The sequence below is a fragment of the Schistocerca nitens genome, chromosome 7 (genome assembly GCF_023898315.1).
Source record: "Schistocerca nitens isolate TAMUIC-IGC-003100 chromosome 7, iqSchNite1.1, whole genome shotgun sequence".
NCBI classification, from domain to species: Eukaryota; Metazoa; Arthropoda; class Insecta; order Orthoptera; family Acrididae; genus Schistocerca; species Schistocerca nitens.
Window position 1 is genome coordinate 411,016,010 of NC_064620.1, and position 23,666 is coordinate 411,039,675.

The 23,666-nt window shown below is 38.9% G+C and overlaps 1 protein-coding gene across 1 annotated transcript in view; it reads left to right on the forward strand.

The window, feature by feature from the left end:
* Nucleotides 1–2,556: 2,556 nt before the first annotated feature.
* LOC126195665 (uncharacterized) overlaps nt 2,557–23,666 on the forward strand; it is a 145,231-nt gene continuing 124,121 nt past the window's right edge. The window contains exons 1-2 of the mRNA XM_049934290.1: nt 2,557–3,671; nt 15,527–15,616. Coding sequence (XP_049790247.1) covers nt 2,557–3,671; nt 15,527–15,616 — 1,205 coding nt within the window. The remainder of the gene's footprint in view (nt 3,672–15,526; nt 15,617–23,666) is intronic.

A 23,666-nucleotide genomic window follows, 5' to 3' on the forward strand; every position in this document is an offset into this window, starting at 1 on the left:
AATAGTCTTTGAGGAGACACAGTTGGTAGCCTCTTGGTTTGTCTGAGCAGCCAGCAGTTGCACTTCTATTTGCCCATACACAACTCCACAGCTGTCGTTCACCTCTGTAATTTATGGCCCATGGTGCACTAGAGTTGCCTTGGCATGGGTTTTGGACAGTGCCATTTTGCCATGCAGGGTATACTTTAACCACTGCAGCATGTGAATAGTTTAAAAACTTAGCCATTTTGGAAATGCTTCCACCCTTGGCCTGAAAGTCAGTGATCATGCCCTTTTGGATGTCAGTTAAATTGCTTCGTTCAGCATTATAACAATGACTGCACTGTTTTCCGCATTCCCAAACATTCTGTGGATACCCTCCACTGCTAGTGCTGCCACATGCCATCTGTGAGTGGTAATTGTACATTGAGATCAAAAATAGGTGGTGGCCACATTAATGTGACTGGACTGTATAGAAAGGAATTTAACAGTGACTATGCCCATAGCCATGATGTTTGTGACTGCCATTACTCATTTATTTGGCTTGTTGAGTTCTTTGTCAGAGTGCTCTATTTACCCCAAACGACCCCCTGCCATACCAACACATTAAATGATGCAACTTCACTGCTCTGTTGATTTTTGGTCATTGACTTGGGTTTTTAAATGTTGGTCCACTGCTCAGTGCTTCTCATATTAAGTGAATGTTTGTTACGAAATAATGTTGTTGTTTTTGTTGTGGTCTTCAGTCCTGAGACTGGTTTGATGCAGCTCTCCATGCTGCTCTATCCTGTGCAAGCTTCTTCATCTCCCAGTACCTACTGCAACCTACATCCTTCTGAATCTGCTTGATGTATTCATCTCTTGGTCTCCCTCTACGATTTTTACCCTCTACGCTGCCCTCCAATACTAAATTGGTGATCCCTTGATGCCTCAGAACATGTCCTACCAACCGATCCCTTCTTCTAGTCAAGTTGGGCCACAAACTTCTCTTCTCCCCAATCCTATTCAACACCTCCTCATTAGTTATGTGATCTACCCATCTAATCTTCAGCATTCTTCTGTAGCACCACATTTCAAAAGCTTCTATTCTCTTCTTGTCTAAACTATTTATCGTCCATGTTTCACTTCCATACATGGCTACACTCCATACAAATACTTTCAGAAACGACTTCCTGACACTTAAATTTATTTATTTATTTAGTCCTTCAAATCCTATATGTATAGAATATATACAAGGATATTGGACATGGTTAGGTATTTACAATATAAAATACAGTTTGTATTGCAATCCTAAGGACTAGATATTGAGGTAATTTAACACAGATTCATAAATACAACAAACATTACAGGCAACATACAAAGTAGAATATTAATAATGCACCTATACTCGATGTTAACAAATTTCTCTTCTTCAAAAACACTTACCTTGCCATTGCCAGTCTACATTTTATATCTTCTCTACTTCGACCATCATCAGTTATTTTGCTCCCCAAATAGCAAAACTCCTTTACTACTTTAAGTGTCTCATTTCCTAATCTAATTCCCTCAGCATCACCCGACTTAATTCGACTACATTCCATTATCCTCGTTTTGCTTTTGTTGATGTTCATTTTATATCCTCGTTTCAAATAATAATAATAATAATAATAATAATAATAAAAGTAAAAAAAGTGAAAATATTGATTATTGCACACATTTATGAAAATAAAGTGTTTAAGCATATGTAACAGTAGAAAACTGACATTTTTTGATGTTCTGAAAGGACTATTCTACTAGTGTACAATGTAAGCAAGCTTAAGATCCCATTCATAAATGTTATCTCATTTAAGACGAAGAAATTCTGTGTGAACATTAGTGTCTCAAACCATTGACATCCAGATGAAACAGCACTAGATACTGATGTATTGCTGACCCAAGACTGGCACTTACATGCTACATTCAGCGATGAATGCTGTTTCAGAAAGAGAAAGATACTTGAATTTATCTAACTATTCAGCTGTTTTTGTCTGACTTTTATTGATGGTCTTTAATGATGCTCACCATATCAGGCCTATCTTTTCAGTTCTTGTGTATGGGAACAAATTAGTATTTCAATTTATTGTTATTTTTCAACAGATTTTCACCTTACTCATTGGTATTTAATTCAAGCAATTGTACAGAAGATCATACTGTTTAGTGCCTTTACCACAAATCATCATCATCATCATCATTATCATTATCATCTCGTACCTATATGTAGGAAAGTAAGTCTTAACTCATGTTAGCTTTCATACAAATGCCATTTAGTACATCTTTTTATCTAGCAATATTTTCTCTTATTTCACAATGAAGAAATTTATTACTCTCTATGTTCCTCGTTCTCAACAGACGTGAATAATTTTGCAGTTGGTAATTTCAAGTTTATTTTCTGTTTCCTTATGGGTATGGTCAAGAGCTTTAATGTTTTTAGTGTCTTATTTAGAATTAAATTGACATTATTTGTTTGATTATTCATAAGGCTTTTTGCATAGAACATTATATCCTCGTATCTGAAGTTCCAGGATACTCAGAGAGGAAGAGCAAAGGAAACGAGTGAAGATGAGAGAACTGTCCATTGTTAATAGAAAGTTAGATGAATTCAAGAAAGAGATTGAACTCAGCAAGAAAAGATTTGATAAGCATGCAAAAATCTTGGATACCTCTTTTAAATGTAACAAAAAGAAACCTACTCTTAAAGCACCATTATCTGTAAACTATGGTAAGACTGCTGAAACAGGACACCAGAAAGTTTTGCAATCCTTTAAGCACAGTTCTGCACAAATGTCAGATGAGAATAATGATTTCTGTGAACGTGATTGTGCAACCAATAAGGAACAACATGATACTTTGTGCCCCGAAAAGACTGAGATGATAAATAGGCTTGAACAAATGCAGTCAAATAACTGTCAAACAGTTTATCAAGAAAAGGAAAATTGCTCTGAACCATCAAATTATGCCAGAAACCTTCCATGTTTAATGAAATGCCCAAGTGTAACTGTAGAAGTTCGCAATAGTGTAGATAATATGCCTAAATCAGGAGATTTAATGAGTGGTTCTAAATGTGTCTCTGAAGCAGTGAACAGTACAACTATTACTGATACATTCTCAGATGAAATAATAAATTATAAATGTGATTCATTAATGTGCAAAGTTACGAATGTAGGATGCATTTGCAAATGTGATACTGATGTTGTAGGTGGGATGCAGGTAACAATAATTCAGCAAGAGAATGAGTCTTCAGGAGGTAAAGTTTCCATTGAAACTGAACAAAATTTTAGCCCACAATCTGATGTGAAAATGAGTAAGGATGATACCATAGATTTTATCAAAGATACACAAGAGGTAAATGCTGCAGAAAGTCAAGTGAGTGAATTGGAAATATGTTCAAAAAAAGATAGAACTTTAGACGATGAAGGGGATGAACAGTGTACTCATCTGGTATCGTGTGCTGAAACTGCATTGAGAAATTCTTCAAAAAAATGGTTTGCAGAAGTGTTTGTGAGCACACTAGTCAGGAAAGATATGCATACAAATCACAAGAAAATTTTTTTGAAGGGAAATCAAAAGAAAGGCACTTCTCTGTCAGTTAATGGAAAACCTGACAATAACAGAGATGGTAGTCAGGCAGAAATACTGCACAAATATTGGCTGTTGTGGAAAGATCACACCTTCAGGTAAGGCTAAAATTACTTGTCAAAATGTAATTTTAGTTACAGAATATGCTGCATGTATTAAAAAATTTGCACTTGATGTATGAATAAATTTTTGTAGATACTTAGTGTGATTAGTTAATTTTTTTATTATGAAGTAGACTTCCAGATATGACAGAACATATAAAACCAACCAGAATAAGTTATGTTTGATATATAAATTATCTCTTTACTAGTGTGTGATTTATTCTTGTGCTTATGTTATAAATAATCAAATATGTTGTCCCTCACTATCATTTTCACAGTGTTTTTTATTTCTATTTTATTTATTTATTTATTTTTTGAAATATTTGGTTCATCTTCTTAGCATAAAAGATAACATTTAATATCACATTTACTTTCTCAATTTTCATCTATTTCAGCTTATTAATTTGAAGATATTTCAGTTTGAATTTCTTTCCTGCGCAGTTCTACGGTTTATCAAAAAGCATATAATGTATATAGAGATTCTCAACTCTCTCTTAGGATTGGTACAATACTCTCTTCAGACACTGTAACAAAAATGGACGAATTTTGTAATCCTTAAAAAGGCCACCTACATCACTTGGTATGTTTTATTAGGATAACTAGCTTTGACTCATAATACAGATCATCTCCAGATCCACGCTCCAGTTAATTGTGAATGCAGCTTGCCAACTGGGTGAGGATTCAGTTTTCATGAAATCCTTGACCTGCTGACAAACTGTGTTTCACAGTAATGAGATGTACTGATCTGAAGATGACCTATAAAATTGTCCTGTCTGATGGATAGGCTGATGGTTATACTTTCAGTGGTATGGATGTCGACATCTGAGGGAAAAGATGAATCTCTCAAGTAATCCTGAGGAGTGACAAGGGGAGAGACATAGGAAATCCTCACCATTAAGATGGTTTCCACATTTCAGTGGAACTAGAAAGGGTTCAGGTCACATGTGGAAGAACTACACATATTAGCTCAGTGTAGACCAGTATATATCTGTCTCTAAAGAGACACACCTTATACCCCTGAGCTATGTGGCTACATTCTGCACAAAAAGGATGACCTTCATGGAGAGACAGCTAAAGGAGGAGTGGTTGGTTGTTTTCACAAACAATGCTTACCACTTCTCACTCCTTTCTCTCATGAGCAACTCACAAGCAGTCACTGTATCAGTATGTGTACATCATAGGGTGACGATATTTCACTCTGTCTGCCACCCCCACATGAGATACTAAATGAAGAGCCTTTCAGTGAACTCCTTACTCAGACTCCCCAACCCTTCATCATCTGTTGTGATTTTAACACACACAGTGTGCTTTGGGGTTCCACAATTACATGCCCCTGGAGTAGAGCAATTGAGAGCCTTCTCATGTCCTAATGTGTGTGTTTGTTGAACTTGGAGCAGAGCACATGCTTCAGCATTGCAACGGGGTTGTCCATGGCTTTTGGTCTCTTGGTATCTTCTCCGGGTCTCGCATATGCTGCTCAGTGGGAATTGGTCAATAAGTTGCACTCATGTCATCACTTCCTGACCTGGATCCATTTGCCAGACAGAGTGGTACCCGAAAGAAAGCTATCATGATGAGTGCTCATTAGGACAGACTGGACACTTTACAGTGAACTTGCCATGTTTGAACCCCATGACAGCACCTAGGAATGGGTAGATCATACACTCCTGGAAATTGAAATAAGAACACCGTGAATTCATTGTCCCAGGAAGGGGAAACTTTATTGACACATTCCTGGGGTCAGATACATCACATGATCACACTGACAGAACCACAGGCACATAGACACAGGCAACAGAGCATGCACAATGTCGGCACTAGTACAGTGTATATCCACCTTTCGCAGCAATGCAGGCTGCTATTCTCCCATGGAGACGATCGTAGAGATGCTGGATGTAGTCCTGTGGAACGGCTTGCCATGCCATTTCCACCTGGCGCCTCAGTTGGACCAGCGTTCGTGCCGGACGTGCAGACCGCGTGAGACGACGCTTCATCCAGTCCCAAACATGCTCAATGGGGGACAGATCCGGAGATCTTGCTGGCCAGGGTAGTTGACTTACACCTTCTAGAGCACGTTGGGTGGCACGGGATACATGCGGACGTGCATTGTCCTGTTGGAACAGCAAGTTCCCTTGCCGGTCTAGGAATGGTAGAACGATGGGTTCGATGACGGTTTGGATGTACCGTGCACTATTCAGTGTCCCCTCGACGATCACCAGTGGTGTACGGCCAGTGTAGGAGATCGCTCCCCACACCGTGATGCCGGGTGTTGGCCCTGTGTGCCTCGGTCGTATGCAGTCCTGATTGTGGCGCTCACCTGCACGGCGCCAAACACGCATACGACCATCATTGGCACCAAGGCAGAAGCGACTCTCATCGCCGAAGACGACACGTCTCCATTCGTCCCTCCATTCACGCCTGTCGCGACACCACTGGAGGCGGGCTGCACGATGTTGGGGCGTGAGCGGAAGACGGCCTAACGGTGTGCGGGACTGTAGCCCAGCTTCATGGAGACGGTTGCGAATGGTCCTCGCCGATACCCCAGGAGCAACAGTGTCCCTAATTTGCTGGGAAGTGGCGGTGCGGTCCCCTACGGCACTGCGTAGGATCCTACGGTCTTGGCGTGCATCCGTGCGTCGCTGCGGTCCGGTCCCAGGTCGACGGGCACGTGCACCTTCCGCCGACCACTGGCGACAACATTGATCTACTGTGGAGACCTCACGCCCCACGTGTTGAGCAATTCGGCGGTACGTCCACCCGGCCTCCCGCATGCCCACTATACGCCCTCGCTCAAAGTCCGTCAACTGCACATACGGTTCACGTCCACGCTGTCGCGGCATGCTACCAGTGTAAAAGACTGCGATGGAGCTCCGTATGCCACGGCAAACTGGCTGACACTGACGGCGGCGGTGCACAAATGCTGCGCAGCTAGCGCCATTCGACGGCCAACACCGCGGTTCCTGGTGTGTCCGCTGTGCCGTGCGTGTGATCATTGCTTGTACAGCCCTCTCGCAGTGTCCGGAGCAAGTATGGTGGGTCTGACACACCGGTGTCAATGTGTTCTTTTTTCCATTTCCAGGAGTGTATTATCAAAATGCTCAACCATCACCCTGAACCATCCATTCTGCAGTCTTCAGACCAGCTGAAAAGGTGGTCTGTCCCTCAGTGGACCAATGAATGCTACCTTGGCAATCTTGACCAGGTAGGTGCCTCTGTCTAGGTTCAAATGCGAACCAACTGTAGGAAATCTCACAGCCTTTCAGGTAGTAAAGGTGAAATGTTTCTGTATTATTAGAGAAAGCAAAAAGAGATTATGGCAATAATTATTGGCTGCCATAAAGTGTTCCAGAAAGAGTGGAAGCATTTGAGAGACCTGAGGAGGCTTCTAGAAGAGGAGGGAGATGCCCAATGACTGCTCCAGAGCAACCCGTGAGACAGCCCAGACTACGGCATCCTAATTTGGCTCTGTTATGACCACTGCCAGTCAGGATGCAGATTTCCGACACTACAGAATGGCTGCTGAGAGGAGCAGTTGGAAATTTACTCCCACCTATGATAAGAATACATCTGTCCCTTTTCCATATGGGGGCTGGATTCTGTGTTACCTTCAGTTTGTGATACATCACCTGGCCATAATAAGGTCCACTGTAGTATGTTATGGCACCTCTTAGGGTGGAGCAGCAAATTCCTCCTCACACATTTTAACTTCATTTAAGTGTCAGGACACTTTCTCAACTGTAGGAAAGAGGCAATTTTAATTCTGCTTTTAAAATGTGGGAAGGACCACACATCTATGAATAGTTATTGTAGTGTTGTCCTCACTAGCTGCGTGGGAAAGACATGGAGTGCATTATCAACCACCTCCTTGTTGGATCTTAGAATCCAGGCAGCTTCGTAGTGTGGGCTCAGGAAATATCACTCCACCTTTGATAATCTGACTCTTCTGAAAGCAGCTATACTTGACTACTCTGGTATCACTTAATGGATATATTTCTTGACATCAAGAAGGCAAATGGTACTACTTGGAGGCATGTTATCCTTGGAAAGAACCATGAATGGGGCTTTTGTGGATGTCTTTCCATATTTATATGGTCCCTCCAATATCGAGTCATTGGCGCCCCCTCTGATCACTTTGAGCAAGAGAACAGTGTCCCTCAAGGTAGTGATTCAAGTGTGACTGTCTTTGCCGTAGCTATAAATTGCATCATATCAGTAGTTAAATTTCCTGCCGAATGTTCTTTGTTTGTTGATAACTTCTCTGTCTTTTGTTCCTCCTCGAGCCTTGCAACAACAACTTGTGAGTTACAGGTGTCTACTTGACAGCTGGAGGAAGGGATGGAGAAGAGGGGTTTTAATTGCTCCACTGACATGTCTGTGTGCAATATTTTTAACTGTTACTTACTGTTTTAAATATCCCCTAAATTGTGGGTGGAGGACACTGTTCTTACTTTTAAATACATGGTTAGGCACCCTAGTGACCAGAAAAGATGGTCCCTAAAAGCACTCAGTATTTTAAAATATCTTAGTCACAACTTATGGGGAGCAGACGAAATTTGTATGCTCCAGTTTTACAGGGCCTATGTCTGGTGTTGGCTTGATTAGGGGTGCATGATATATGGGTCTTAGTTTAAAAAGTTGAAGGGTAGTGTGCCAAGAAGGAATTTGACTGGCCACTGGAGCCTTTAGAACCAGCCTGAAAATGACTTTTTGCATTGAGGCTAGTGAGCCACCTGTTCATATCAGGCATCAAAACCTCAGAGTGCAACAGGTCTGTAAAACATGGCCCACACTGACCTGCGTACCATAGCATTCCTTGGCTGCCAATGGAAAGGCTTTCTCATAATCATTAATGAGTGACAGGACCCTATGGGATTTGGAGGAAGGATTGCTTTTTAAAGTTTTACATCAAGGTTGGTGCCGATATCCACCATGCCTGTTGCAGAGGCCCAGATTTATTTTAGACCTGATGAATTTTAAGAAAGATTAGATTCCAAATTTTATGTTTCAGTCTCTTGTTTTTTTAACATTTTGGACAGGCATCACTGTTTTAAAGTTGTGTACCCTGGGACTCCCTTTGCTGTTCAGTAGTATTCCCACATAATGTCCTTAGGATTCATCTTCTTGTGAATGTACTGTGTTTACTACAGAGCTCCATGTAATCCTAAAGACATTCAAACAGATGAGGCACCTTCAAGGCAAACAGTTTCTCATGTGTTCCTCTTCTGTTAGGGCCCTACAATCATTGCAGCACATGCACCTGCCAGAGAAAATAGTCTAGCTAATACATGATCACCAGTACTAGCTTCAAGAGTGGTATCATTTTGCTGGGTATTGGGCCATGCAAGAATTTGGGGATATCACTGGGCAGACCAAGCCACCAAGGTGGCCAGCAGGGAACATGATGCAACATGATGTTTTACTTGCCTGTGGGGTGTCATTTTTCTGGTGTGTCAGAGATCCATGGGAGGAGGACTGGCTGGCAGTGATGGACAATAAGCTGTGGTTGGTGAGCTTTATGTCTGGCCGTGGGATTCATCCTGCTGCTCACTCTGGTGCGGTGAAGTGACCAAATCGCCACATCCCCAAACCCATGGCTTTCTTCTCTGATGAGAAGCTTTTAGGCTGGAGATTTTAGTGTGTTGCAGAGTGGCTGGATCATCTTTTTTGTTTCAGCAATCAATCAGCCACAGCCATCTGTTGTGTTCTTTTACTTCTTTCCCTTGCTTTTTCCTTTTTACTGTATATTTTCAGTCTGTGTGTGTTTGTGTGTGTGCATATGCATGCACTTGTGTGTTCTTAGGGTGTTCTTTCTGTTTTTCCTTGTAATTACAAATTTAATCATTTTGCATTCCTTAACCACACTCGTCTCATGAAATTTCAGTATGGGCACTAAAGACCATGCTGCCATGCACCTGCACCAACATATCACCACCACCATCATCATCATCATTGTTGTCATAATCATCATCCTCCATGTATGTGTTGACCGGAGAATTCATCCTGTTGTGCAACACAATAAACCCTTTGCCTAGTTCCGTTCCATTTAAATGATCTTTAGTGATACAAATGCATTGACAAAAACAGCCTCTTCTCTTTTCTTTAGAACGTCAGCATATCATCCCAGATCCACTTTGCCTCACCCTTCTCATCTCAGTGGACTACCACACTGATGGGTTCTTAGAAACAACTATTTGCATCAAATGCACCTATCACCAACAATAACCCAAATTTTACAGCTGTTACCTGTTCTGTGTGAGAAGTCCATCCCCTAAAACTTTGGTATTTGTGGATACCAAATCTGCATATGAAAACAGGGGTTATCTGAATGTGTTGATCACCATAACAGAGCCATTAATAACAAGCAATTTCTTGCATTTTTAATTTGGAAAGAGAGTCCCCCTGCCATCATCAAGCACATTTCTCATGTAATCCATTCAGTTGTAAACAGGCATGGGACTCCATCACCTGTCGCCAGATTCGAACATGGGTTATCTGCTGGGTATGAGGTAAAGGATGGTGAGGGTATGTCCATGGATGGCTCCTGAAGACAGAATAACAATATTGATCAACTGCAATACATTGGTTGTTGGCCCTCTAGGCAAGGTTTACTTTCACTCATAATATTCTCAGCAGTGATCAGGGTAGGCGGTGGATGCTCACACGTATGCCCGCTGTGGCAACTGTATGTGTGCTGGCATAACTGGAATCCACCGCCTCAGCAGCAGTGCTACGGGCATTCTGGGTCATACCATGGTGGCTGGAAATACACGCCTAGGGCCTCTGCTGTGATCAAAGCATAGGGGGCTTGGTGGCGGCAGCAGTGGGATAGGTCAGTGCCATTTCAGTGACCTGTCTGGTGTTGGCAGGCCAGAGCCCCTGGCTCCAGCCCCAGTCATGGCATTTGTGCAGGCAGCATCCCAGCATGAAGGCGACAGTGTGTTACCACAACCCACTCTAAGCAATGACTCCCATTACAGACAGCTGCCCACTGATGGCGTCATATGTTAGTGATGGTGATAACTGTATCAGTGGCGTCACTCTGGCACCTTTTAGGTGATGACCTGTATTACAACAGTGACTATTATGATGACTATGATGACAGTGATGACTTGGAACTGGTGGTGGTGCTGAGTTACACAGTCTCTGCATCACTCCAATGCCTCACAATGGTTGATGATGATGAACTGGCTGCCAGTCCTTAAGTATGGCTTTCTGCCACTGATGTCTGCAGTTCTTCCTCTGCAGTAGGTAAGTGGAATATTTTGATGTTGCTCAGTTAGCATAACTGACTCGATTAGTGCTTTCAATGTTGACACCCTAGTGTGCAGTGAGCTGCTTCTTGTCATTCCTCCTTTGGTCAATGACACAGTGTTCTCCTTTGTGTTGCTCAGCTTGGTGCTCCGCCATCCCACTTGCATTACGGTGCACTGCACAACAGAATGTAACTCACGTATGACTTCTGGCTCTCAATATTCCTTCACATTTGAAGTAACTTCATTACTGTTAAACTCCTATCTTCAACTAACTTAATCGCTCTAATCATTTGACACTCTACTCAATAACCAGTAATCTCTTTAATACATAATATCAGCAGTATCTTGAAAAAATGAAATCCATCACCATGGTTTCAACTGCCTTTTGCCCTGCCCTGAAATGAGAGATAACCCTACCCAAAATCCTACCTCTTCCTCCTAACTGTATTCTCTCTCCCAATTAACTTAAAACAGTGTTTTTTTTTGGTTCTAAACACTTGCTTGTGTCCTCGTACAGGTATTTCTTATCCAGTCAACTTAGCATAACACAATATGAACTATTACTGCACAGTATTCATATTTGGGTATAATATTTAGCATGCAGTCTACTCAGACAAAATGTCACTACAAGACTATTGCTAAATGCAAACTCCACCACCCAGTTGCTGAACATGCAATGCAATACAGCATCAGTAATTCAACAGCTGCTTCACCACCTATATCATTTGGAAGACATTTCTTGTACATAATAAAAATTCGCTTACAGAATTTCAGGAGGCAAAATATTACTACTGCCAGTAGGCCCTTGTAATAATACAGAACACTATCCTAGCTTTTGGAATTAATAATTACTTCCTTGAGGAGGAAGAATGGTAGTTTAGGAAAGGTTAAAAAGGAAGGGCAGATTACTCATACTCTAGAATGAGAGGAATTCACATGTTGTGAGGAAGAGGTAGACAAAGATCTTGTCCTGTTTGCCTCTTGGCAATACTGATATTTCACCCCCTAATGGCAAGTCTTAGCCAGCTATTCTGTCTCATAATTTTATACTTTTCTTGAGTAAATTTTCATTTCCATAAAATTTCAAGATCTATTTTTTTCTAGGAATTTAAGAATTAGTTGCGGTCTTCTGTGAATCATAGGTGAAAAGAGATATGTAGAGAGAGAGAGAAGGGCAGAGAGATGGAGTAGAAAACTAAAGAAACAAAACACCTCTAGTGTAGGTACTGTTAATGTGAGACAGTGAAGAGAGGAGCAGATTTTTTTTTAGCAAACACACTTCCCAATCTCAATCCATTAATCATACTAAAAAAAATAATAAAAGAAACCAAATATGCCTAGAGGTTTTAATATGTTCTTTGTCTCTTGAGAGCTTGTTTCTAAAATGATATTGTGTCTTGGACTATTGCTGTGGTATGTGAGGTCCATACTTATAGTGGACACGAGTGTTTACAAAGAACATTAATGTGAATGGTCATGCGAATGTTCATCTCTTGAAAAAGTGTTCTGTAAAATGTGAGTCAATGGAAACAAATTTATTGCAAAAATTTATTTAGAAAATTTACTGAATTAGCTTTCACTGATAAATCTGAGAGTATTCTTCAAACCCCACATACTGCCCCTTTGAGGTATGCAGATAAATTTATGTACCTGATGACTGTTCAATGCCTCATCTGTATGACGAGTGGTTGCCTGTACGTCTTTCAGTATTTAATAGAATAAAAAATTCGCTTCACTTACCAGTAATTTTGTATTTATTGGAAGCCTAAAGCTTCATTTTCAGCTGCCACCAAATAGTTATGGAACATAAATGTGTGGTGGTCAGGCCAGTCAGCCATGGATGGCCCAACCCACATCAAACAAACACTCTGGAGTGTAGGACCAGCAGCCGTGTTGCCCGGCTCAACAGCACTCCATGGAAGTAGTGACTTCACCTTGCAGTTGTTTGATGTAGGTGTAACCCCCACCCAGATGACTGTCTGGACCCACACATATATGTTTCCATAATTATGTGGAGGCACTACTGAAAACGGATCTTTAGGCTTCAAAGCTGATTATGCAATAAATAAGAAATTACTGGTAACCTAAATGAATTTTTTGTTCTGTTGCTCTATTCCTCACATGTGAATGTTTGCCTGATCAACTATTTCTTCCATTATTTGTACAACAACCAGAACTTTCTAGTATTGGATAAAAAAAGTAGACTAGTAACAGCTTACACAGAGGCATTTAAGCAGTCAGTATTTTCACACCACATCTACAAACTATCTATAAAGAACCTTAATGAAAAGAAAAAGAAACAGAATGCCCTTTTCCATGAATCGTAAAATCGATTTGCAGAGTAAAAGTGGAAATTTAGAGATGGAGCTGTTATATTTTCTCACTTAAAGCATCAGGACATTATGATACTTAAGCAACATGGTAACAAAGAAATCATGAAATAATCTGGATCATATTGAGCTCCACAGCTGACACTGATGTTGCTGATTAATGAAAACTGTCTCAACTATTTATTACAAATTTATTGTGTTTTGACCGGTTTCATTTGTAGGACATGTTTAGGGTGCCGAGTTGTGCATGATGCAAATGGCCTGGTTCCTTTATGCAGTGTCAAAGAACAAATCAAAAACAGTTTCATAAATATTCTGCTGACCGCATGGCAGAAGTATGGCAAGCATACACTGCATGCTGTGCTGTACTTTCACCAGGCTCTTGGCAGAATGTATATGATCATTGTTTGAGGATTTGGGCTGTAACATTACATACAACAACCAGAGAATTTGTGTCACAACTTTAGCATGACTTAACAACCTGAAGATGTTCTATGAATGTAGCCAGTTGTAACACAATAAATTTATGATAAGGTAGCTGAGGTAACATGTCTGCTCACATACCATCTGACTTTCAGAAAAGCATCATCCACACAATTCCAAAGACTACAAGAGCTAACAAGTGAGAGACTTATCGCACAATCGGCTTAACAGCTCATGCATCCAAGTTGCTGACAAGAATAATGTACAGAAGAATGGAAAAGAAAATTGAGGATGTGCTAGATGACAATCAGTTTGGTTTTAAAAAAGGTAAAGACACCAGAGAGGCAATTCTGATGTTGCGGTTGATAGTGGAAGCAAGACTAAAGAAAGATCAAGACATGTTCATAGGATTTGTCAACCTGGAAAAAGCCTTTGACAATGTGAAATGGTGCAAGATGTTCGAAATTCTCAGAAAAATAGGGGTAAGCTGTAGGGAGAGCCAGGTAATATACAATATGAAAAATAGTCAACAGGGAATAATAACAGCGGATGACCAAGAACGAAGTGCTCATATTAAAAAGGGTGTAAGACAGGGATGTAGTCTTTCCCCCCTATTGTTCAATATGTACATCGAAGAAGCAATGATGGAAATAAAAGAAAGGTTCAGGAGTGGATTTAAAATTCAAGGTGAAAGGATATTAATGATATGATTCACTGAGGACATTGCTATCTTGAGTGAAAGTCAAGAAGACTTACATATTCTGCTGAATGGAATGAACAATCCAATGAGTACAGAATATGGACAGAGAGTAAATCAAAGAAAGATGAAAATAATGAGATACAGCAGAAATGAGAACAGTGAGAAACTTAAATCAGGATTGATGGTCATGAGTAGATGAACTTAAGGAGTTCTGCTACCTAGGGAGTAAAATAACCAATGATGGACGGAGCAAGGAGGACATCAAAAGCAGAATAGCAATGGCATAAAGGGGATTCCTGGCCAAGAGAAATCTACTAGTATCAAACATAGGCATTAATTTGAGGAAGAAATTTCTAAGAACGTATGTCTGGAGTACATCATTGTATGGTAATGAAACATGGACTGTGGGAAAACCAGAACAGAGGAGAATTGAGACATTCAAGATATGTTCCTATAGACGAATATTGAAAATTAGGTGGACTGGTAAGGTAAGCAATGAGGAGGTTCTGCGCAGCTTCGGAGAGCAAAGGGATATGTGGGAAACACTGTTAAGGAGGAGGGACAGGATGATAGGACATCTGTTAAAGACATGAGGCAATGACTTCCATGGTACTAGAGAGAACTGTAGGAGGCAAAAATTGTAGAAGAAGACAGAGATTGGAATACATCCAGCAAATAATTGAGGATGTGGGTTGCAAGTGCTACTCTGAGATGAAGAGGTCGGCATGGGAGTGGAATTTGTGGAGTCAGAGGACTGATTGGGGGGGGGGGGGGGGAAGGCTGAGGTGGTTTTTATTATTCATTAACAGCAATTATGGAATGGTTTCTGTTTTAATGCACTGTTTTCCTTCTGGCTAAAGGTCTTCAGTGTACTGTATTCCCTTACATGAGGTTTTGAGTGATATTCCTTTAATATCTAGTTGATGTGCCATATGTTTATTTTTTTGCTATTCTTGTCAACTATTGGAGAAGGAATATATGGTAAAAATAACTCAAAATATTGCTATATTTGTTTACTTTAATAAGTACCTCTGTCTTAATCACGGCTTTAAACATCATTTCTATCCAAATAAAATTGTTTGTATTTAGTGTAGTGCTCAATATGTGTGCTCGCTGTGTCTAATATTTTCTGTTATTATTATATAGAGAAATGCAAAAGACTAAAGTTGATCGTCTTCTGAGTGCCCTGGAGGAATTCCAAAAGAATGACCAACCAGAACAACATGTGCAACAAAGGTAAAATTTTCAACCCAAGTTTAATTTAAATGTAACTTAATAATTACCGATGGTTACTGTAGTGCAGATACCACTTGTGCATTGTGAATAAGAAATTTTTTTTCAAAGTGATGGTTTTTGTCAACATGGTAATATAGTTATGATTATAATAGAGGGAAACATTCCACGTAGGAAAAATATATCTAAAAACAAAGATGATGTGACTTACCAAATGAAAGTGCTGGCAGGTCGACAGACACACAAACAAACACAAACATACACACAAAATTCAAGCTTTCGCAACAAACTGTTGCCGCAACAGTTTGTTGCGAAAGCTTGAATTTTGTGTGTATGTTTGTGTTTGTTTGTGTGTCTGTCGACCTGCCAGCACTTTCATTTGGTAAGTCACATCATCTTTGTTTGTAGATATATGGTAATATAGTTAGTTATATGCATGTTCTGTGGACATCTCACAACAATATGGAATGAGTCACTATTACAGTTACAGTACATCTTCTCAGTGAAAAATATGGCAACATGCCGACCATTTAAATAACTTCTAATTTATTTTTTACAGGTCCATACCTACCAACTTGTAAAATGGGACCCTTATAGGATCACTTTGTTGCATCTGTCTGTCCGTGTATTAAGACCCATTTTTTTTCAGGTACAGATAGAGGTATCAAGTTGTAATTTATGTCAGATATGAAGCTCCACAGTCACTTGGAGATATAAAAAGTTCAAACTTCTAAGTGAATGCAGTTAAAAGATACTGCCATTTATGTAATATATTTTGGTACTCACAAACTCAGTCATCAAAACCTAATGCAAACTACTCTGGTCTTGTGGTTTTATTTGAAAGGATACAGGTGACTGTAAGTTTACACACTTTGAAAAGACCCACTATATGCAGATCAGAACTTCCAAGAGATTTCCTTCTAGTGTGCATATAAAATATGATGACATGGAAATAGGAGAAGTTGAGAGTGTAAAATTCTTGGGATTAGAACTTGATAATAAATTCAGTTGGGAGCAACATACTAATGAACTGCTAAAGTGCCTAAACAAGTCTGTGTTTGCAATGCGAATGATGTCAGACATAGGAGATATAAATCTAAAAAAAACTGGTATATTTTGCTTATTTTCACTCCATTATGTCTTATGGTATCTTATTTTGGGGTAATTCCACAAACTGAGAAAAAATTTTTAAAGTACAGAAGTGTATAATAAGAGTAACATGTAGTGTAAATACAAGAACATCGTGTCGAAACCTATTCAAAGAATTGACCCTAGTAATGTAACCACAGCTTCTCAGTATATTTATTCCTTAATGAAGTTTGTTGCAAATAATACATCTCTTTTTCCAACTAACTGCTTAGTACACAGTATCAATACTAGGAATAAGAACAATATACATAAAGATTTAAAATCACTTACTCCTGCCCAGAAAGGAGTCCAGTATTATGCAACGCATATTTTCAATAAGTTACCAGCAAACATTAAGAGTTTAGTTTCAGACAAAGCACAATTTAGACATAATTTAAAAGAATTTTTGGTGGCCAACTCCTTCTATTCCATCCATGAATTTCTCAACAAGTGCAGTAGACCATTTTAATGAAAATTTATTGTACTTCAATTTTTGACAATACTTGGTTGTAACAGCCAAGTAACTGCCTACTGTGTGAATGATGGATGTATGGAAACCAGATGTAAGTCTTAAGTCTGTAAATAATGGAAGTTTAATTTTAAATCTTTTACATAATTTGACTGTTCTTAACTGAGGACATTGAAATGAATAATTTACTTTAATTTTTGACAATACTTGACTGTAACAGCCAAGTAACTAGCTACTGTGTGAATGATGGATTTAATGAAAGCAGATGTAAGTATTAAACATGTAAATATTAGAAGTTTGATTTTAATTCAGGTACATAATTTTACATTTTATTGACTGAGCATTATTAAAATTAATAAAATTCAAGTTTTTCTAATTACATTTTTGTAATGTGTTTATCTATCATGTTCCACACCCAGGAGGATTCCCTCTTTTGTAGGTCTATGGAATGAGTAATTAATCTAATCTAATATAACTTTAACTTGTAAGTCTTCCACTTGTCTACTTGGCCATGCATCTGCTAAATTGATTCTGCTCTCTGACTGGTTGTTGTTGCTTGCATGGAGTTTATCACCTTTATCAGATCTTAAATAGAGCTTGAGTGCTGAAATAATTTAATGAAATGAAGGTCATGTCATTATTGCAGTCAATTTTGATGGTATATAAATATAGGCAACAGTTAATGATCATAAAGTAGGACAAACAACACAGGTTAAGAGAGATGACAAATAAATCACGAACTGTTGGCAACACAAATAGGAGCAACATATAATTAGCTATCCACTGGGTGGTGTTTGGTTAGCAAAGACTAAGGTTTACCGTATTTACTTGAATCTAAGCCGCACTCGAATCTAAGCCGCACCTGAAAAATGAGACTCGAAATAAAGGAAAAAAAAATTTTCCGGAATCTAAGCCGCACCTGAAATTTGAGACTCGAAATTCAAGGGGAGAGAAAAGTTTTTGGTCGCACCTCCAAATCGAAACAAAGTTCGTCTAATTGTAATATGAGACACAATTTAGGTCGAATGAATGACGATATAGCTGCAGTAGTTTGGTTCGAGTCGTAAGCTTAGCAGTTACGGTTTACCAGGAGCCATTGCTACGCGTCACGCGCTCCGTCCATATTTATACGGATATCCTTCCTTTTTCACGTGCTTCGTCTGGTTTGAATTGATTGCTTATTTTTCTTTGATCTGATAAGTGCCGTTCTCTTTGTTATAGGTGTTTACGTCACTCTAAGCTGAAAATGCATTACTGTACTGTGTCATGCATTGTTTGTCGCATTCTGATAGTGCGTGTTTACGGCCTGTCGCCGCTCGCGGTGTGGCTTGCTTTTGTGCACGCTACCGCCGCTTACAAATAAAAAATAGAGAGGAATCGTTTCATTAGCGAAACATTTGTTGTTACTTACACTACTGCTTTCTTTGATAATGATCAACAAGAACCAAATAATAGACTGCGTATGATAGATGATGTTCTGAACGAAATTTTAGCGAAAATTTTTCTCCATTTGAAAATCTTTGCAGGTGCCTCTTTAGTTCATTACATTCAGCACAGAAATTAGAGTCATCTTAGATTTAAAAATCTAGTCAGTTGCCGTGCTTCATTTCTGACTGTATCACTATCAGGCATAAGAATAATACGAATATAAACATGACATGATATGTATATTCTTCTGCGTTTGCTGTTGTCTCACTCTAGTTTCGTAGTTTATTAGGCAGACAGGATTTAAATGAGATAGTAGCAAACACGAAACAGTACATGGCAAAATGTTTATATTCGTATTAATCTTATGGCGAAGAGAATACTACATGTGATTCACAATTCATAAAAGCTCCTATTAGCAACCATCTCTTCTCACAGGTAGGAAAAAATTCAGAACATAGAGTTGGCCATATTGACAAACATCCCAAACAGTCTTGCCAGTCGGATTTTCGTAGTACATTGAAATGCTGCTACATTCGAAGATCAACAATACAGAATTTGTATTTACTTCGTTGGATAATGTACCAAAATGCAGTGGTCGAAACTCTGGGCGGAGGAAAAAGGCTCGTCTTCCACTTTTTTTTTTTTTTTTTTTTTTTATTTGCTGACGCAGAGATTTTGGTGCCAGTATTTTATCTTTGTGCCTACAAAGCATGCCTGTGTGGCGCTACATATATTCGACAGCAGAAGTTAGTTGTGGCGGCACCCACCAACATTTTTCAGAACTCCCGCTTGCTTTGCACTCGATTCTAAGCCGCAGGCGGTTTTTTGGATTACAAAAACCGGAAAAAAGTGCGGCTTAGTTTCGAGTAAATATGGTAACTATTATCTACCCTGGCTCAAAACATGGATAAAGCGATCTGAAATTATCTAACACAGAATAGACTTTGATGGAATTATTCACACCACCAGATGTACTACACATAAGTTATACTATATTGGTGCAGCTGAGAACAAGTGGTGACACTGTGCTTCTGTTTTCTCTAAAAAGCCAGTGAAGCAATAGTGTACCCCTTTCTTGATGTGTAGCGCTGTATCTGGTGACAGTCATGGTGCAAGCATCTGCAGAGTAGTGATGTGTGGGGCCCATAATTCATTATTGCAGGCATGATATATGCAAAGTCATGGGCAGGCTATCTGTTAGACAGATCGCAATAACTCTCTGTTGGAGCCATGAAATCTTGGCAGATACCAGAGTGTGACACTCCCATCATCCAGTCATACCACTTTGACTCATTTATACAGCAGTATGCACAAGGAGATCAAACACTAAGGTAGCAGACCTGATATGAATAAGATTGCCCTCAGTACAGCAAGTTGTCCGAGATGACTGAGGTCTAAACCGTCGGTACAGCTAACACTTCACCACAGACTTCCCACTCAAGACCAGTGCCAGTTCGAATTCCTGCTCAGGACAAGTGTACCAAGTGCAAACCGAAAACAACAAACAACAAACAACAGTCAACGTGTAAAACAAGATGCTGGCATTATTATCTGCTTGCTGATAGTCATGGAAAAGGACTGGCAGAAATTATGAATGAAAAAAATAATAAAACAAAGTGTTGTTGGATTTGTGAAACCAGGTGCTACACTACGAGAAGGTGCTCAATACATTGACACATGCATCAACCAAGGAAGTTGCAACTCTTCCATTATTTTAGCTGGAGCAAATGATGTCTACAAAAACGAGGCAAAGTTTGCCTTGAGATATTTAAGGGAAGAATTGGAAAAGGTTACAGAAATGAAAGAGTTTCTAACGAGCATACCTATGAGACATGACCTCATGAAAACATTGTGTGTGAATGCAGAAATTGAAGCAGCTAACCAAAAGATCGAAAAAATTTGTAAGTTTTTCAGCAATGCAACATATATTAACACAGATAGGCAAAAAAGGGAAGGCTTCACTACCCATGGAATGCATAGAAACATGAAAGGCAAAGAAGCACTATGTGATGTAATACTGAAACAATTGAATCAAAATCAGTCTGGCTTAATGAAACCTACAATTATAGCAACAGCAACAGAATCATCAGCTTCAACTGAAGAACCACATACTTCAGTGATCCGAGAAAAAGCTGAAGAAACAAGAAACAGATCTCCAACAAGTTTAGCTACAGTGCGCCAAGTTAAAACTTCAAAAATCACATGTGAAACACCAACTCACTACGCATCAACCCGCACCACTCGTGAAAGGAAAGAACCACAACGTTTTTTATGCTAAGTGGCTCCAGAGAAATGTTACATCAATCGTGTAAAACATCATTCTGGAAAGAAAACTTCAACAGTAAAAGTGAACGGGGCTATGCAAGGGAAGATGTGTTGGAAACTATAAGTAAGTGTAAGTCTTCTTTCCTAATGCACTGGTTCATAAATGGCCGAAATGCAACATATCCTCAAGATAAAACCACAAAAATTGACAAGCTGCAAATTATTCTTTCACAAGGAAGAAATACCAAAGTTGTTTGCCTAAATGAACACTGGCTCATGAAAGATTCTATCACAGTTTTAAATAAGTTAGAAAACTTTAGGATAGTTAGTTGTTTTTGTTGGCAAATTAGTGCTCGTGGAGGCTCCTGTATACTGATTAACAATTCTTTGGAATATAAAGAAAGAGGTTTTAAATTTCTAAATGAAGAGCTTGTATTTGAATGTTGTTTTGTAGCACTAGAACAACAGAGTACCATCATCATCTCCATATACATAATTCCAGGTAGTGATGTAAATACATTATTCTTAGATAAATTCCAGTGTCTCCTATATAAACTCACTAAAGAAAGCCAGCCGGAGTGGCCGTGCGGTTCTAGGCACTGCAGTCTGGAGCCGAACGACCGCTACAGTCGCAGGTTTGAATCCTGCCTCGGGCATGGATGTGTGTGATGTCCTTAGGTTAGTTAGGTTTAATTAGTTCTAAGTTCTAGGCAACTGATGACCTCAGAAGTTAACTCGCATAGTGCTCAGAGGCATTTGAACCACTAAAGAAAATGGGGAAAATTTTGTAATTGCTGCTGATTTTAACATAGATACAGCAAGCAAAATAAGCATGTCAGTTACGTTTATTGTCGTAATTCAAGAATTTGGCTTTAGACTAAATTTCACTGACTTTACCAGAGTAAAGGAGTGAAAATCAATATGCATAGACAATATTTTAACAAATTATACATTTGAAGACACTCCAAATTCTCTTTAAACCTAAGTATCTCAGATCACTCTGTTCTGCTTATAGAATTAAACTTAAAAAAAAAAAAAAAAAAAATGGGAGGAGATGCTTCGTGAAAAGACAGTTCAGTGAACAAAACATAAACTTGTTCTGTTATAGATTAAATGAGACAGACTGATCATTACAATAAGAAAACTCATGTTCAGAAAATTTTGATAAGTTTTTAAACAGCTTTTTACATGTCTTCAATGATACATTTCCACCCATAGCTTGCCCAATAAGGGCAACAAATAAAGTGGATTACCACTGGCATAAAAATATCTAGCAATAGAAAGAGGGAGAGACATGCTGAGCAGAAATCAAATAAGAGTTCTGAGTCTATAAACTATCTTAAAGTGTATAAAAAAACTATTTAAGAAGGTTGTAAAAGCAGCAAAGGAAATGGAAAACACTAAATTTATTAAAAACATACAAATAAATCCCAGGCTGTAAGGACAGTAGTCAAATCTGAACTTGAAATCAAATCTCTAAAATAAAGGTACAAAACAAAATAATTGTACATCCTGCTCATATATCAGAAAATTTGAATAAATTCTTCATAAATGTAGCAAAATCTGATGTTGATGTAGACTCTTATCAAGATAATGTACTTTTGTTTGGCTCAAGTCAGAGCAAGAAAGAGAGCCTAATTAAATTTCACAAAGTAACAGTAAAAGATGTAGAAAAAACTATACTAAACGTAAAAAATAAAAATTATGTGGGATGGGATGAAATACCTGCCAAAGTCATTAAAGCAGCTACAAATATAATAGCACACCCAATACACAAAATAATTAATCAATCTCTTGAAGGGTACTTTCCAGAATTTCCAAAATGTGCAGAAGTCAAACTAGTATTTAAGAAAGGCTCCAAAGATGATATGGGAAATTACTGTCCAATTTCCCTTCTTCCTGTGTTTTCTAAAATATATGAAATGGTTGTTGCAATTCAAATTCAAAATTTCTGCTACAAATACAATGTAATCTAAAAAAAATTAATTTGGATTCCAGAAGGGCAAAAATACAATTCATGCAATCAATGAATTTGTGACTAAAGTTAGTTCCACTTTGGACAAGTTACAAAAAGCTGCAGGAATCTTCTGTGACTTATCCAAAACATTTGACTGTGTGAATCACTCCTTAACATCATATAAAATGAAAAAATATAGAATTACGGGTAGCGCCTTACAGTGGTGTAAGTCAAATGGCTGTCATAACATCTAGCAAAGGGAAATTCTCCTCGAAGCTGAGAACCATCTCACAGGGAGTACCACAAGGCTCAATTATGGGCCCAATCCTCTTTCTTTTTTATGTAAATGACTTACCCATAAATATAAATCATCATTCAGTTTTATTTGCTGATGACACATCAGTACTGGTAGGAAAAAAAAAAAAAAACACAGAAGAAATTCCTGAAAAAACTCTAGAAAACCCAGATGTTTGGTTCCGTATAAATGGCCTAATTCGAAATATTTCAAAAACACAGCTGATGCAATTTAAGACAAAACAGTCTTGAATAAATAATATTCACATTATGCACAGAAGCCAGGAGCTGAAGCAGAGCATGTTAAATTGTTAGGAATGCAATTGGACAGAACCTATAGTGGTCCTCATGCATAGATTAACTAAAAAATAAACTAAACTGCCTGACATTTGCTATTATAAACTTAGACTTCAGTTGATGGAGCGGTGACCAACTATTCTTAGTGACGTATAGCGATAGGATTGGAGGAGGAGAATTTGCACGTCTTCTGGAAGGAGAATGTATGGAAGGCG